Source organism: Cryptomeria japonica, chromosome 9, assembly GCF_030272615.1.
Source record: "Cryptomeria japonica chromosome 9, Sugi_1.0, whole genome shotgun sequence".
Classification (NCBI taxonomy): Eukaryota; Viridiplantae; Streptophyta; class Pinopsida; order Cupressales; family Cupressaceae; genus Cryptomeria; species Cryptomeria japonica.
Window position 1 is genome coordinate 253876836 of NC_081413.1, and position 16699 is coordinate 253893534.

The 16699-nt window shown below is 34.5% G+C and overlaps 1 protein-coding gene and 1 long non-coding RNA gene across 3 annotated transcripts in view; both read left to right on the top strand.

Moving 5' to 3' along the window:
- LOC131034485 (SUMO-activating enzyme subunit 2) overlaps positions 1-16699 on the top strand; it is a 101763-nt gene that overhangs the window by 42146 nt on the left and 42918 nt on the right. For both annotated transcript variants that reach the window (XM_059211347.1, XM_057965992.2), the window contains 3 exons: positions 4266-4367; positions 15771-16232; positions 16390-16619. In XM_059211347.1, coding sequence (XP_059067330.1) covers positions 4266-4367; positions 15771-16232; positions 16390-16619 — 794 coding nt within the window. The remainder of the gene's footprint in view (positions 1-4265; positions 4368-15770; positions 16233-16389; positions 16620-16699) is intronic.
- Positions 4377-9789, top strand: LOC131034486 (uncharacterized). The gene is made up of 3 exons (XR_009103803.2): positions 4377-8840; positions 9037-9157; positions 9682-9789. It is a non-coding gene; the product is annotated as an uncharacterized LOC131034486 (long non-coding RNA).

The window sequence follows — 16699 nt, forward strand, 5'->3', positions numbered from 1 at the left end:
AAGTAATTAGGGTTCCATCCTAGGATATAAATAGATAGTTTTAGAAAGAAATTGGTCAGCAGGATAATAAGTCTATCTCAGACAAGAGACTTGAGTGGAAGCTGAAATGTAGCAGTCTAGTTGAGAACTTTGTTGAAGTAGCAAATAGTTAACTGGCAGTTAGAATTTCAACTAAGCATATTGCAACTGAAGGCGATTGAATAATTAGAGAAGATAACTGCAAGCAGACTTCTATTCTCTCTTCAGCCCTCTTTCTTTGTAAAGGGTTGAAAATAATAATTTCAGTCGGATGAAAATCAGATATTCAGAATGCTGTAGCAGTTTATCTGGAAGATTGGCTGTCTTCACCAGTTGGTAGTGACTGATCTCAGAGCTTGAGCTGTTCCTGTAAGTCTACAACAGAGATATTTCCTTTCAAGTTTTTCCTTTTCTACTTTGCGAAGTTATATGATCCAGATGAATAATAATATTCTTGAAATGCATGTGTTGTAAATATTTTTATTTTAGTTTGGATTGTGGAAAGAATCATTACATCTTGACCTGGTAGACCCTCCAAAAAGTGATAACCATGGAATGCATAGGAAATTGATTGAGAATCTAAAGGGCAGTTATGGATTGACTGATAAATAAGCTTATTTGTAAATACAGGTACAGGAAGGGAATGTGGATTAAAAATGGGTGTAGATAACCCCCTCTAATGGTTAGGCTAGATCAAATGCATAGCACGGATGTTGAAATATTGGAGGGTCCTGAAGGGAAGGAAGAGAATTTCATGGTTGATGTGTTGCAGATGGGGCTTCTGGTGGATCACATTAGTGATGATGCAATGGTAGCAGTGAGGAAAGCATTTGAGATGGTGGTGTTATAGTCACTGATGACAGTATTAGGAACCATATGGTATGTGAATTTGAGTTGCAAAGAAGGGACTCTGCCCCATTTCTGTAAGTTCTTTATTCACCACTTGATTTGCAACAAGAAAAGTTGACTCAAGCAGCCTTGATGGTGACATCAAATATGATGATGATGGTTACTGATGACAGTTTTGGGAACAAAACGGTATGTGGATTTGAGTTGCAAAGATGAGACCCTGAGCCAATTCCGCAAGTTCTTTATTCACCAACCAGTGTGCAACAAGAACAGTTAATTCCAGCAGCCGATATGGTGGATGTTAGGAGTGATGGTAGTCATCAGACTGTATGCCTGATGGCTCTTTTTGACAGACTCTCCTTAACTTGAAATCCTCTCTTGAGTCCTATCTTGAATAAAAAGTTGCAAATCTAGATATGATGAAATTACAAACAACTACACCTTCTTCTGGGGTGTGTACTCTCGAATAAACTAATAGGTTTTGATAGGATAAGTGAAATGTTGAGGCCTGGTTTTACTGGGCTTGGAATTGACAACTTGTGGATAGAACAAGGATATAGTCCGTGTTGAAGTTAGAAGCATGTCAATCTGTACAATTCTACAGGAAGTAGGGTAATCGTCCTAGTAGCTCTCCTAACATCCAGGCAAGACAGACGCAAGGTGGAAGACTGCAATGCATGCTGATTACTTTTTATTTTAGAAGGATTGCTCTTGGAGAAATTTGCCATCTTATAGATCTGGTTCTTTGAATGTGGATATTCAAGCAGAAGGATAACAGCATGACTTACTGATAAATACACATGACGATCAGTTTTAATTGCTTGGTTCTCCTAAAGTGTAGAGCCAGTGATCATATATTTGGTCAAATATAGAATGAAATTTGTATATTAAGTGGTTTGTCTTGCGGCATTTGCGCCAAATTGCTGAAGTTACAAGCTAGTTTATCTCAAATTAATGCAAATGACACTTTGGATTCTGAATGAGAAACCTTTTTCAAAGGCATCTTGTTATTGTTTCCTGCACTGAAATTGTTTAGAGAGAGAATGATTTTGGAAGAGATACATTGAAAGGTATCTTCCTTAGCTACCTTTAAAAGATATTGGGTGTGGGCAGCATTCAGAGAAGATCATGCAAGTTGGTCACTCTCAGAATGGAATTGGCACTCAAAAAGTATGCACTTGTAATCAGCGATTGGTTCAAACATAATTTGAAATTCACACATCTTTTTATTAGGCAGAGGTTTCTGCAAATCACTATAGTCCTTTTGGGAGTTTTAAGATTGGAACTTCTCACATATTCTTGAGCATGTCCCCAATGGAATCCAAAGATAGTTCAAAATCAAAGTAGAATTTATAAAGGGAAGATATCTGCAGCAGCCCATCGTGAGTATTCTCTAGGGTCAAAACCAGTATTCGAGGTTTTCATAAATAAACCAGCCTGATTTAAATTCCAGAGCCCACCTTGTAAAATATTAGCCTGAAAAAGCACTGTAAAATCTTTGTGTTTCAAGTATACAATTGATGCTGCTCTCTTTGTCAATTCTTACAACTCAGTGATGTAGAAATCCTATGGCGGCTTAAAGCCCATAATATAGTAAGCAAGGTCTGTTCATCAAGTTCCAAAGATGCTCCTTAGGTGCTGTCTGTTCAATTTTTATATATAGAGTGGCGTTTTTGAAGTTACCAAATATTTGTTTTTGAATCTCATCTTTAGCACGTTTATCTCTTTGTTTATCGACATGCAATTGGATAATTGTTTAATCTGTTATATTATGTATTTGTTCTTAATATCTTTCTAGTTTATATGAAAGGATAAGTGAGTACTATACCTAATAATATTGTTTAATGTGTTCAATTGGAGCTGAGTATATTGGGCTCTTCACTTTGTGGGCACAAAGGAGATGCAAATGTTAGTTTAAGGTCTTAATTTATGTAGTGTGGAATGGGTTGAAAGTAGAAAAAATGAGTTCAGTACAAAGTGTCACATTTTCATGTGGAGCAACTCTAGAGGGGAGGGAGATAGGGACTTTCCCATTTTAAATGGATAGAAGCCTCAATATGTGCCCACCAAAGCATTGAATACATTTATGCCTTCAAATAGAAAAAGTCCAATAACTTCCTTTCCAAATAAATTTATTTTATGCAGCTGTTAGGAAACTGATTCTCTTTCCATTCTATATGGACATAGTAAGAACACATACCTAAAACTTTATAATAGGAACCAGTCAACAAACATAAGCTTTAATGTGTTAGAATGGAATCTAATATAAAGCATAAGTAAATTTAAAGATGCTGCTTCAAAAATAAATATTGAACAAGCAGCACTTGAGGAGCATCTTTGAGGACTTTAGGCATTATAATAGCTCTTGTTTTATTTTTTATCAAGAATGGCATTTTGATGTAAAACGGTTTTGGAGAGGGATATTTGGACTGCAGGAACACCAATACATTCATTTGTTAATTGGAAAAATCCCTCGAAATGCATCCACAAAAGTATAGCCATAAAGTAGATATTTTTTATGAAAAAGTGGAGTGCTGATTGAAATTTGGTTGAAAATCTGCTGCAGTCCTTGGTTCTGTGAAAACAAATATGATCAATGACATTTGCATTATAAGGATTCAATTTGAATGACTAAGTTTTGACAGTCCTATAACATGACTTTTAAATGCTCTTGCGATGGTCCTTCTTTGAGGGAAGAAGCATTATGTTGAAAAGGAAAATCTTCTTGGCAGAAGAAACCTATTTTGAGAATCAAGATGCTTGAAGGTGGAGTTAAACAAGCATATCTAGAAGGGATGAATGAAATGAGCAAATAAAAGACTACAAAGTTGGTGAATGGTGCTGCCAGTTGTGGGATGAAAAACTAAGTCACAGAAGTAGTTTTTAAGACCTTAGGGTTGAAAAAAAAATTATAGTGGGAAAATTGCTTTGGTTATATCTTGAATAACATTTTTACAAATTCATTGTTTTTAATGATTGGTGTCTTGAATTTCAATTTGTTAAATCAGACATCTGTTGGGACTGTTAATGAAGTATTTATACATTTATTCATCCTTCTGCATTTTTGATTGCTAACATAATCTACATGCATAGCTGTTGTGAATGCTGCCTTTTTTAATGTTGATTGATGTGAAATACTAATTCTCCCCTTGTTTCCTTCAATGGATGGTATCTGTTTTTATATGTCATTGTCTTTGAGTTTCAAATCTTTTAATATACATTTATGTTCCATTGTCCCTGAGTTTTCAAATCTTTTAATGTATAAATTTCTGTTTCACCCATTATTCTTAGTTTGGTCTCTGCTTCTAATTTGTTGTTCAATGTACATTTTCTATTTAGAGGCCACAAATGATGGTATAAAATTCATCCATTGTGCAATCTTGATTTTCTGTATACAGGTTACTGTGCATGTTAAAGGCCAGACAGAATGTTATGAGTGCCAAACTAAACCGGCCCCAAAAACATACCCAGTTTGTACCATTACAAGTACTCCATCAAAGGTACGGAAAGTTCTGGAAGCTTTCCTTCTAATTTTACTTCTTTTCTAATACAGCCTTATTTTGTCTGTGATCTTTTGTACAGCATTTTTTAGGTTAAGATGAAGATTGATTCAAACACATATTTATGGTGAATAGTAATTCTTTTATTTTGACATCTATTTTTCCTATTTAGTGACAATGTGAAGGTCATGATTTCGTTTACATGAGACATAATGTTTTTTATTTTGTTAGCACCTATATTCTATGGAAATTGGAATTATGAATTAGATGAAGACATCGTAAAAAGATCATTTTACATGACATTTGAGAGTTATTAATATATACCTTTTGTGTTTATCTGCTTAAAAAATAAAAATGTCTTTGATGTTACCTTCAAATTGAAATTGTATATTATTTTCTATCTTGTCAAGAATATTAAGGTTGTCATATGTTTTATGGCATGCAATTTGGATGAAGATGCTTTGATTCATTCATAATGAATTGGCTCTCTGGAATCCTTTTTGATTGTATTTTACCTATAGAAGCAAAAGTTGGGAATGAAGCACAATTATGTTATTAACCATGTTAATCAGCACCTGGAGCTGGGCTGTGCCTGGGTGTTTTTGGAAAAGAATTGCGGCTTGTTGAATAAACTGCATTTTCATGCTTTTAGAAGTTAAAGACTGCTCTTTTTTAGGTTTACAGTAAAATTTCTCATCAATTTCCCATTTTTAACCTGTATAATTGAATTCCAATTACACTTTCAGTTTGCTGTGTAAATGTAATGCAACAACGATTGAATCTGTTAGATGTTGTTGATAAAGACAATTTCCATAGTTTATGTTTTCATCCTTCAGAGAGTAGTTTTGTTCCCTATCAATCTTGCTAAGTATATGACTGCAGTTATTAGAAATTGTGCCTCTGATATTGATTATCCTCATGTGGCCATTGTCTTGTGGGTTCCGTTTGAGTGTAGTTTCAAGTATTGTCAACACAAGTCCTCTAGGTATGGCTGTCTTTTTGTAAGGTTGTACTTATTATAGCTATTCCTATAATAGTTTGTGGCCTAAACGATGGTTTAGTTGTAGACAGATGTCAAACTGTTGATGCAAGGATGCATTTCAGAAATTTAGTGGTCTACAGATGTCAGAAGATGCTAGATGAAGATTCTTGGGTCCTACTTGACATGTTAGAAGATTAGGAGGAAGACTAAGCACTTAATTAGGTAATTGGTGTACAAGAGTGGTTAGGAGACCAATCATTTGATTAATGTAACTGACATAGAAGAGTAGTTGAAAGATTAACTGCCTTCTTTTTTAGGTTTACGGTAAAATTCCCCATTTTTAACCTGTATAATTGAATTCCATTTACACTTTCAGTTTTCTGTGTAAATGTAATGCAACACCGATTTTACCTGTTAGATGTTGTTGATAAAGACAATTCCCATGGTTTATATTTTCATCCTTCAGAGAGTAGTTTTGTTTCCTATCAGTATATCTTGCTAAATATATGACTGCAGTTATTAGAAATTGTGCCTCTAATATTGATTATCCTCATGTGGCCATTGTCTTCTGGGTTCCATTTAAGTGTAGTTTCAAGTATTGTCAACACAAGTCTTCTAGGTATGGCTGTCTTTTTTTAAGGTTGTACTTATTATAGCTATTCCTATAATAGTTTGTGGCCTAAACGATGGTTCAGTGGTAGACAAGATGTCAAACTGTTGATGCAAGGATGCATTTCAGAAATTTAGGGGTCTACAGATGTCAGAAGATTATAGATGAAGATTCTTGGGTCCTACTTGACATGTTAGAAGATTAGTAGGAAGACTAAGCACTTAAGTAGGTAATTGGTGTACAAGAGTGATTAGGAGACCAATCATTTGATCAATATAACTGACATAGAAGAGTATTTGAAAGATTAACTGCCTTGGAATTACAACTGATACACTGAAATTGTAACCAACACATTAAGGTGCATTTTGAAACCATTTTGGGAACAGCCAACAGAGAGAGACTGGTGTTGGTAGAGTATCATAATTTTGTTTTTGAGTAGGAAAAGTGATGAGCAAAGTTCCCATATACATCTCCTCTCTTGTGTACATACATGATCCTTGTAACAGATACTAGATGTGAATACAATATTCCTGGATATGGCATGGCTATCGTATCCATACATATCCAAATACAAGCCCATACTTGGTCCATATTTGAGATTTCTGGATTTGGAATCATGTTGTATTGTGCTATTTTGGTTTAGGGTTTATGAAAATGCATTCAAAAAGTTGCAACAAAGAACTTAAAAAAGTTGTCCACACACATATATATTCAAATCACTAAAGACACAAACATATTGAAAGAAAATGAATATATATATATATATATATAACAATTTTCAAAGTTATGTTCTATACTATGTTGCAGGTTTTGTTTCAGCTGTTTGCTGTTTCTTTTTACTGGGTTCAGTATGTCGTGTATTTGCACAAAATACACAAAATTATATACAAAAGATAACCACTAATTGTCAGATGTTACAGATAAATCAAAAAGGTTTATACTAGTGCCAGTGCATATGGAAAATTAATGCAAATCATCATATCGCTCTTCATTGAGAGCAAGATAACCACTAATTGTCAGATGTTACAGATAAATCAAAAAGGTTTATACTAGTGCCAGTGCATATGGAAAATTAATGCAAATCATCATATCGCTCTTCATTGAGAGCATCTAAGTCATTAGCTGGTCCATTGGAACTATAAACAGTGCTATTAATACTCCCACTAGCTGCACTATGTGAGTTTTGTTGTGGCAATCTTGTGGTCTGCATCCTCAATCAAGACTAAAAAAAGCTGTTTGTGAGGGTTTTTAAAACTATTTTGTAACACTTTTTTCATTAATAGTATCAGTGCTTGGTCTGGACCAGTCTGTATTTGGCCATGATTCTTGCAAAACTTGGTAAAAGACGTTTGACAGATTAGACCCTTTGATGTATCAATGGTTGAAATAAGCATACTTTTATCTGATACTGTATACATATCTGATACCGTTTCTGTATCCAATACCATTTCTGTTTCCTGCAACTCTCGTGACAAGACATGGGGCCTGTGCTGGCCATTTTTCATTTTCTCAGTCTTTTATACCTAGCATGTTTCACCTTAAAAACATTTGTGTCAAATTGGTTGTGTGTTCTGGCCTTTTTTGGGCTTCCTTTTTAAAATTAAAATTTTATTTTTATCAATTTGTCAATTTTGTGTTAGGCAAGCATTATCATTTCTTGCACAAGTTTATAAAAACATTGAAAACGCATTTGAGTAATCTAAAATTATGTCAAGATCTGTTGGATCAGTAGATCAAACCAATAACGTTGGCCATTAGATATTTGTATTTGAGTTTTGATTGTCAAAAATAATTCTCTTCAATCTGAAGGTAAGTGATAACATAAGACGGAATACTGGTATTATCTCATTGATTCCCTTCAGTGTTCTATTAATTTAGGGGGCATAAATGTTGTTCTGGTAGTTAATGGCCTTGAAAAGTATGCATCTTTTTGTGAATCTTGGAAACATGTTCATTGGCTTCGATAAAAAAGAAAAGGTTTATTGCTTATAATTTAAAAACCTTCCAATTTAGGTGATTAGTTTTTATCAACTTGTAAAACCACTAAAAAATGGGCTTGATGGAATATTTTCATAGCTGTACTCAGTGGTTTGCCAGAAACTCTTACCATATCCATAGTAGTTGTAAGCTGTCGTTCAGTGGCATGGACATATAGAACTCCTATTGGTTTTCAAATAATTAGGTAGCTTTACCATGCTGTTGAGAGCTAATTTTGTGTATTCAACCTCCCAATACTAAACTTTACCGTTAACCACGGTAGGTAGTAGACACCAGTTTGGCACATGGTAGGTAGTAGACACCAACATATTAAACCCTACTAGATTTTCCTTTCTCCCCTAGTGATCATGGTCAGAAAGAAATATGGATCCTTGAGATTGTGTGTATTATAGAGGTCTCAACCAAATCACGCACAAAGATAAGTTTCTGTTACCTTTTAGTGATGAGTTAAAAAAAATTTAAAATTAATAAATAAATTAAAAAGCATATTTTAATAAACTTTATTAAATATATAAAAATAAATCTAGATAAACTTTATGGTGTTTAAAAAATAATAATATGGAAGCCCTGTGGGTTAAAAATACTATGGAAGCAGCGAGAACGAAACACAGGGAGAGCACATATCGGCCCGTGGGTCAAAAATACTATGGAAGCCGCGAGAACAAAACACAGGGAGAGCACATATCGGAGAGCAGAGAATGGAGGTATCAAAAATGGCAAAGAATGGATTGCAGAACAGAGGGATCAAAAAGGACAGAGAATGGATTGAATATTCACATGAGCCAGCAGGGCTGAATCCAGAGCATACCTAGAACCGGAGCAGGATTGCATCCGAACCCCCATCAAACCCGGCCCTGCACCCAGAGCCTAAGCCACAAAACCGGTATCTTAGCTATTTCTACATTCTCCAGTTTCAAGAATCTGTTTTAAAGGCTTTTCTTTGAAAATTTGTGTAATTTTACTTTGATGATGTGTAGTTGCAACAAAATGTGGGAAAAAATCCTTGACATGTTGCTCCAGAATTCTAAATAGTTGAAGATAATGAACATGATACTGAAACTTGAAGTGTGCTTTTTCAGTATTTGAATTACTTGTGAGCCAATGAAGGAGCTAAGGTGATACCACAAGAGATAAAGACAGTAGTTGAGTGGCTCTTGGCAAAAGATATGAAGGGCCTTGGAGGATTGATTGGTCTGTCAGGTCTGGCATTTTGTCTGAAACTATGCATTGCTGAAAAGCTTCTTTGCATGGTTTTGATGTTGCAACTTAAGCTTTTAAGTAACTAGGGACTCTCACTTTCACTCCAGTTTGGGCTGCCCCTGATTTTAATGGGACATTCATTATTGTATGATGTCTTTGTGCAAGACATTAAAGTAGTATTAATGCAAGAAGGTCATCATCTTAAGTTTGAAAGCTGATGAAAAATTGAAAAAAACTTGGTTCAAACAACATGATGTTGGTGATTTTTAATGCAGTTATGCAATTATTGCCATATCAAATTGTTTTGACTTTTAAAGGTCAAAATATATTATGGAAGCCTTAATTATTTCTCAGAACAGAGACTATCTTGAAGAAGCATGTGTCTTAAAGATTTCAAGTTGCTTGAAGTTATTGAAATCCTTTAAGGAACACTTGATTGGTCACTGTAACTTCTTGTACTTTTGATGTCCATTTATTTATGTTGGTTATTCTTTGTTGATATAATTCCTATATTCCATGGACAGATGGCAGAATGCATTTCAAGAATTGTAGTCTGGGCATTTTCTGGGGATGGCAGTCTCACAGTATAATTTCTTTCCTTCTAAAAACATATCGTGAAATTTGAGGTAACCAATTTTTATCAGTTCCTTGAGATTTGAGGTCCTCTCGAACATCCTTGAAATGTTTTATGCTATGTTGCATCCTGCCTAGTTTACCAGTTTAATATGCTAGAAACTGGAGGCTAATAAAAGGACGAGTTAGTGAAAGCTCTATTGATGACAGAGCTGTGCTATAATAACATAGTATTTGCTAACACTGGGAATTAAATCTTTAGGTAAAAAGTTAGTAATGTTTTGAAATTAATTGTAAATTATTCTGAAGCAGATGTTTTATGTGCGATAAACTTCTCTAGATATCACATTGGTCACTGTCAAGGATTTCCAATTGTTTCAGCATGTTTTAGGATTGGCTTCAAGTCCTGATTCACACCATTAGACAAGTTTGTGTCTGAAAATCATTAGCTATATTCATTTTAGCAAATATTTCAATACTATATAGATACTGATGGAAATTAATACAAATTGCAGACCATACCATGTCTGCGAGAGCCCAGAGTTATTAGCAATCTTGAATGACACTGCTATCATACAAATTAGACTAATGTGCAAAATTTTACAGTAAGGGTAACTAGGAGCTATAACAAATCAGTAGTTCCTGATAAATTTCTTATTTGAAAGCACTACACAACTGCCATGTGGCAGCAGAGTGACCTGATGTCAGATCATCTGTTCAATATTTGGATGCAGTAAAATGTGTAACATAATGCAGGAGGCTGGAGAGCATCTTGCTGAGAAATGTCAATTGATTGAACTGAACACAAATAAAGATGTCATGAACTTGTATGCAACTCTAACAGGATTGAGAAACACAACGAGAATATACATAATGTTTTAGTATGCATCTCTGTAAAATGCAATTCATGGCACTCCATATTTAGCAATAAACTTCTGATGGCATATGTAAACAGTCTCAACAGTCCAGGCTGAAGTGGGCATTGAAAATTTAGCTGGGTCTGGGCCAAGAATTTAAAGGCTGTTGTTCCTTCAAATGTTAACAGATGTACCTTTGGTGCAATAATAGGGGTTGGATATTTAGCAATTTGCTTTAGGTTTTGAAATATGCAAAGGGATATTGGGCTGAAAGACTGAATTGAAGTACTAAAGTGTTGAATTTTATGTTTCCAGTTTGAGTTTGGGTTCAACTGCTCGTGAATTTTCCCCAAGTTCAGTACATAAATAAAGATGTCATGAACTTGTATGCAACTCTAACAGGATTGAGAAACACAACGAGAATATGCATAATGTTTTAGTATGCATCTCTGTAAAATGCAACTCATGGCACTCCATATGTAGCAATAAACTTCTGATGGCATATGTAAACAGTCTCAACAGTCCACGATGAAGTGGGCATTGAAAAATTAGGTGGGACTGGGCCGAGAATTTAAAGGCTGTGTTCCTTCAATGTTAACAGATGTGCCTTTGGTGCAATAATAGGGGTTGGATATCTAGGAATTTGTTTTAGGTTCTGAAATATGCAAAGGGATATTGGGCTGAAAGACTGAAATGGAGAAGTACTAAAGTGTTGAATTTTATGTTTCCAGTTTGAGTTTGGGTTCAACTGTTCGTGAATTTTCCCCAAGTTCAGTACAGTGGAATTTGGCTATGCAATATACATTATATAAAAAATTAAGTTGCTGAATTGGAATCAGGTATGGGTATGGGTCTGTGGGTGTGGTATGCCGGTATGTCAAATTTTTTTGGGGGCTGGGTACATTTGGGTACATCTGTACAAAAAACATATAAAAACCATATATATATATTAATGAAAAATTAAATATATTAATTATATGTTATTTTAAAATCTATTATTATTATTAATTTATAATTTATTATATAATTATTAGTATATACTTTAATAAACAATTTGTATATACTAGTTTAGTTATAAAATTTAAAATTATTTTTGTAATATTAATTATTATATTATTTAAACTATAAATTTGAAAAATTATTTCTGATTTCATTTAGAATTTAATATTATAATAATAAATAATAAATATAAATTAAATTATAATGTATATTATATAATGTGTAACAATTAGTAGTACAACTTTTTCTAAAATGATAGAATGTATTCAATCATACTTATTCCAGCGTCGTTTATTCAAATTCCCATCCGGGCAGGTGCCACCAAAGAAAACAACTTTGAGATTGTTAATTGATGAAGTGGATGCTCTTCGTGATAATTCACTACTCCATCAACAAAATGTAAGGCTTTTAGGAGTTTTTATCTCATCTTGTGATTGAGGCACACTCATCAGTGATGGTCCCAAGCCCTACTTTTCTCCCTACAGGGTAGTGCTATAGTGTAACAATTCTATCCACAAAATGTTATGAGACAGTTAAACTAATATTTTTTGATTCATAGTTTTCATCTGAAATAAAACGAGATTATTTTTTTCGATTCATGATTTTCGTCTGAAACAAAATTTGGTTCTTATTATTTTTTGATTTTTAGTTTAGGTTTGAAACAAAATGGGGTAATGCAGTTTGAAGTGTTTCGGTTTGAATAAGAATTACATCTAGGATTTTTAATTTTTGGAAATAAAGAACATTGTTTAGCATTTTTCAGAGGTCAAGAAGTCAGCAAAATTTGTAAACAATTCAAGTACTAAAATTCTGAACCTTGCCTGTTTCAACGCTGATTCCATTGACTCTCAATTCTCAGACATTTTGTGCTCAGAATTGGCTTAGTTTTTGAGCAATCTAGTAACCGAGATATAAAAAAATATATAGAAATATATTGAAATATACATTTTTTGTGTAAAATATACAAAATTAAATACGCAGCACAGCTGATAATTTATAATTTAATGTCGATTGTCAAATGTTAAATATAAATCAAAATAATATATAGATTAATCTTTTCTTGGATCAGCTAGAACTAAAACCCAGGACCTCCCATTTGCTGCTGGGGTGCTCTACCACTGAGCTATAACCCACTTTGTGACCTGTCCTTTTATGGTTTGGGTGTGGTTCATTTTTCCAACATCTTCTATTGAGCCACACTGTGGGTGCTTTGGACTCCTAGGCTTGGCTATGATACCATAATGGTTTCAGACAAACATTTAGCGAAGTATTATTCATGAAAGGTGGATGAATACTAGAGATAATTCAGTTAGGAAATAGAACCCACCAACCACCTAAAAATTAATTTAATTACACTAATGTTACATAAAATATTTATTTATTCTTAACATTATATTAGTGCATCTGCATTTGATTCATGATTCAAAGATGGATTGTGTATTATACCCTGTCAGTAGAAATGACTAACCCCTTCAGGATTGGAGCAAAAATGACATTTGTCAAAGAAAACAACAAGCACATTTTGAGATTGGATTGACAGATACCATACCAAAAAGTTTAGTACTGGGTTACTGTAAACCAAATTTCACCATTATTTAGATTGATGATTTAAACATACTGGTCCTCTCTCTTAAGCTTGAGAGTTGAATGGGTTTCAGAAGCAAAACAACTAAATAGGGCAGCAGATAGCCTATGTTTTCCTAGACTAAGGCTGGGGTCCCATGGAGGGGGGCTTCCTAAAAAATAGAGCTGGAGCTGTTGAGGGTTTTAGGAATAATTCAAAGCTGCTGGTCTCATGAATTTTGTAGTGCAGTTCAGCTTAAAAGTTTAAGCTCCAAAATTTAAGGAAGCTGGTGGTCTCATGATTACAGTACTTTGTCTGTTGTTGGTCTTCTGTGCAGTGATAAAAACAAGTAAAAAAAGTCATTTTCCCTCTAATTTTTTTTTTTAACAGAAATCTGAACTTAGATGATTGACAAGTGACAGATAACATTCCTAAGCTGGTGGGGCAATTTCTAGCTCCACCCCATATCCACTTGCTCAAATATGTAAGCCTAAAAAGTAGGAGCTCCTATTTTCCAGGAAAAGATTCCAAATAATCTTGTAGCAATTTTTTTTTTCTTCAGGGGACCTCCTGTTGCTGAAAAATAGAGGCTTAAGCCCTCATTGGGCTCCAATCTAACATAACAATGGGAGCTCTAAGCACCCCATGGACATGAAGGTTAAAGCAACCTTACATTTTGTTCTTTCATAACTCTAGCAGGGATCACTTGGAACAGGGGGCAGAACCTTGGGTGGACCTAGGCAGGACCTGGATCAGGATCAGAACCTGCTCTAGACTGGTTTGGGTTTGGGTTCAGCCTGTGTTCCTGGAGAACCCAGTAACTAGTTGAACCTTGGAACTCAAATTAGTTCTGTTAAATCCTCTTGCTAGAAGTTCTTTTTCCCTTTTATCTGTGTTAGTAAATAAATTAAATAGTGGCACTGCTCAGGTCTGATGATGCATGAAATCTCTCCAGCCCCTTCTAATGCAACTACTCTTGTTAAATCTTTCAAAAGGTGATGGGATGCATGGCTACCCTAACTGTATATTATTATAGCCTATATTGTGTAAGATATAAGTATTGTCATAGTCAAGCCACAATTTAAATCTGACGATAATTGGTTATGTTAGAGGCTTCAAACTGCTTAAGACTGGTAACAGGAGAGGTTGTTCATGATGTTTTATACCCTCAATATTTGATTCCATAATTGAACTAAAAGAGGTTTGCTCGTGTAGACACCATCTTATATACATTCTTCCTGCAGTTCTGTGTGTAAAACCCTTCTGATGGCATAATGGTCTGTAATGAAAATCTCAATGTCCAATCTTTGGGAGCACGTGGGGCTGATTTATAAGCTAATAAATAGCTAATTTGGAAACACCTTTTACAAATAGAGAACACTGATACCACCCGAAATTCATAGATGTTCTTTGTATAACTGTCCATGACTTTGATAACAGAAGAGTGTCATAAAAAAACTACAAATGAGCATATGAGGCTGCACTAAGATGTCTCACAACCAATAGATTTGCAAAGGCCGTAAAGTTGCAGATAACACATCTTAATATTTGTGCTCTGAAGATAAACAAATAGAGATATAGAGTTGTGCACGATGAAGATTACAAGTTGCATTGAACAGAGGATCCTGGGCCCTGTTAATCAAGACATCAAACTTTGGATCTGCAAGCCTCACACACCAAAACATTTAAATGCATGTCTCTGGATGGTTGTGCTTAGTATCTAGCTAAAATGAATTGGCTAGGAGTTGAACACATGGCCTTTAAAAATGCTACTTTGTGTGCTCTGCCATGAGATGTCAAGTCAAGCCATTTGTAAGGTTAACATTTTTAATTCATAAGCTTGTCAGACTAAATGCATTTATAAGTGTGGATCTAGATTGTTGTGTTTAGTTACTATAGCTAACATAGACTGGCTAGTACCTGACCTAGCACCTCATGATTATTTCTCTAGGTGCTCTACCAATATATTAATTGGCTGATTTGCAATTCATGGGTTTTGGCCCTACTCACGAACTGGTATTTCCTCCTAATGTGTTTGAAATTCCTGATATTGTGCTTGGATGCTTCTGATATGTCCAACCTAATATATAAACTGGGCTGTCTAGTTCGATTCAAAGTATGCAGTATTTCCTGAGCCATAATGGCACAATTAAAAATTTTCATGCTTAAGTTGTATTTTTGGTTTGAAATATCATCAAGGGCTGATTTGGCATTTTCTAAAAACTTTATTACTTGTCATCTTCATGGTTTGTCAACAGATTTAGTAAAGATTTATTAAATAATTTTGCTTTTGCATTCTCTTGAAATTTCCTTTTAAATTGCATTTCTAGATTCATGTTTTTAAGAACCAGCATTTGTCTGGATAAGAAAATCAATTTTCTGCACCTGTTCATTTGCTTATTTGTGTGAGTAACTAAAATTTTTTGCAATCTTCAAAGATGGCATTCTTTTATACACTATATACTCATCAATAGATAATGGCTTGCATTATGAGATTTTATTGTATTTTTTGGTATATGGGACTGCTTGTCTTTTCTGCTACTTATGGAAAATAGGAAATGATTAGTTGATGCAGACATGTTATTCCTGGATATTGATCTTTAACAATTAAATTTTGCAGTTTGTACATTGCATCGTTTGGGCAAAAGAGCTGCTTTTTGCCAAGTTGTTTGGTGATAGGAGCCAAGCAAGTGATCTTAATGCGCAGTCTAATGACACTGCAACAGGTTCAGCGAAGGATGACAGAGATGCATTTGATTTCCGTGAGGGTGAAAGCCATGAAGACTATGGAAAACGAATCTTTGATCATGTTTTTGGATATAACATTGAGATTGCTTTACAAAATTCAGAAACTTGGAAGAAAAGGAGAGCACCGGTTCCTATATATATTAAGGATATTCTTCCTACAAGGGATGAAGAACCGAATGGAAATTCTCATAATTCATTTGGCAAGGAAAGAGATCATTCTCTATCTGCAATGGCTGCCTTGGAACTAAAAAATTCACAGGACATTTGGACTTGTAGTGATAATGCAAGAATTTTCTTGAAGGCTTTGCAACTTTTTCTTGAAGGAAGAAAAAATGTTAGTCTGCATCTATTCCATCTTTCTTCAATTTTAGTTACCCATGCTTAGACCTTCCTTGAGATTGCTTATTGCTCTGTAAATATGTTCTGTAGGTGGAAATGCCTCAGATTCATCAAAGGGTAGCTGTTAATCAATATTTTCTATTATATCTCAGGACATTGGGAATTTGACTTTCGACAAAGATGACCAGTTAGCTGTTGAGTTTGTGACTGCAGCTGCAAATCTTCGAGCTTCTTCTTTTGGCATCCCAATGCAGAGTCTCTTTGAAGCAAAAGGTATTGCAGGCAATATTGTCCATGCAATTGCAACAACAAATGCAATTATCGCTGGTCTAATTGTCCTTGAAACAATTAAGTTACTGAGAAATGATTCAAAAAATTATAGGTAAGTGCTTTCATTATTTCATTCCTATAAATGGCATAGAGTTCTTTATGCATTTGTTCAACTTCCATTTGTTCTCAATT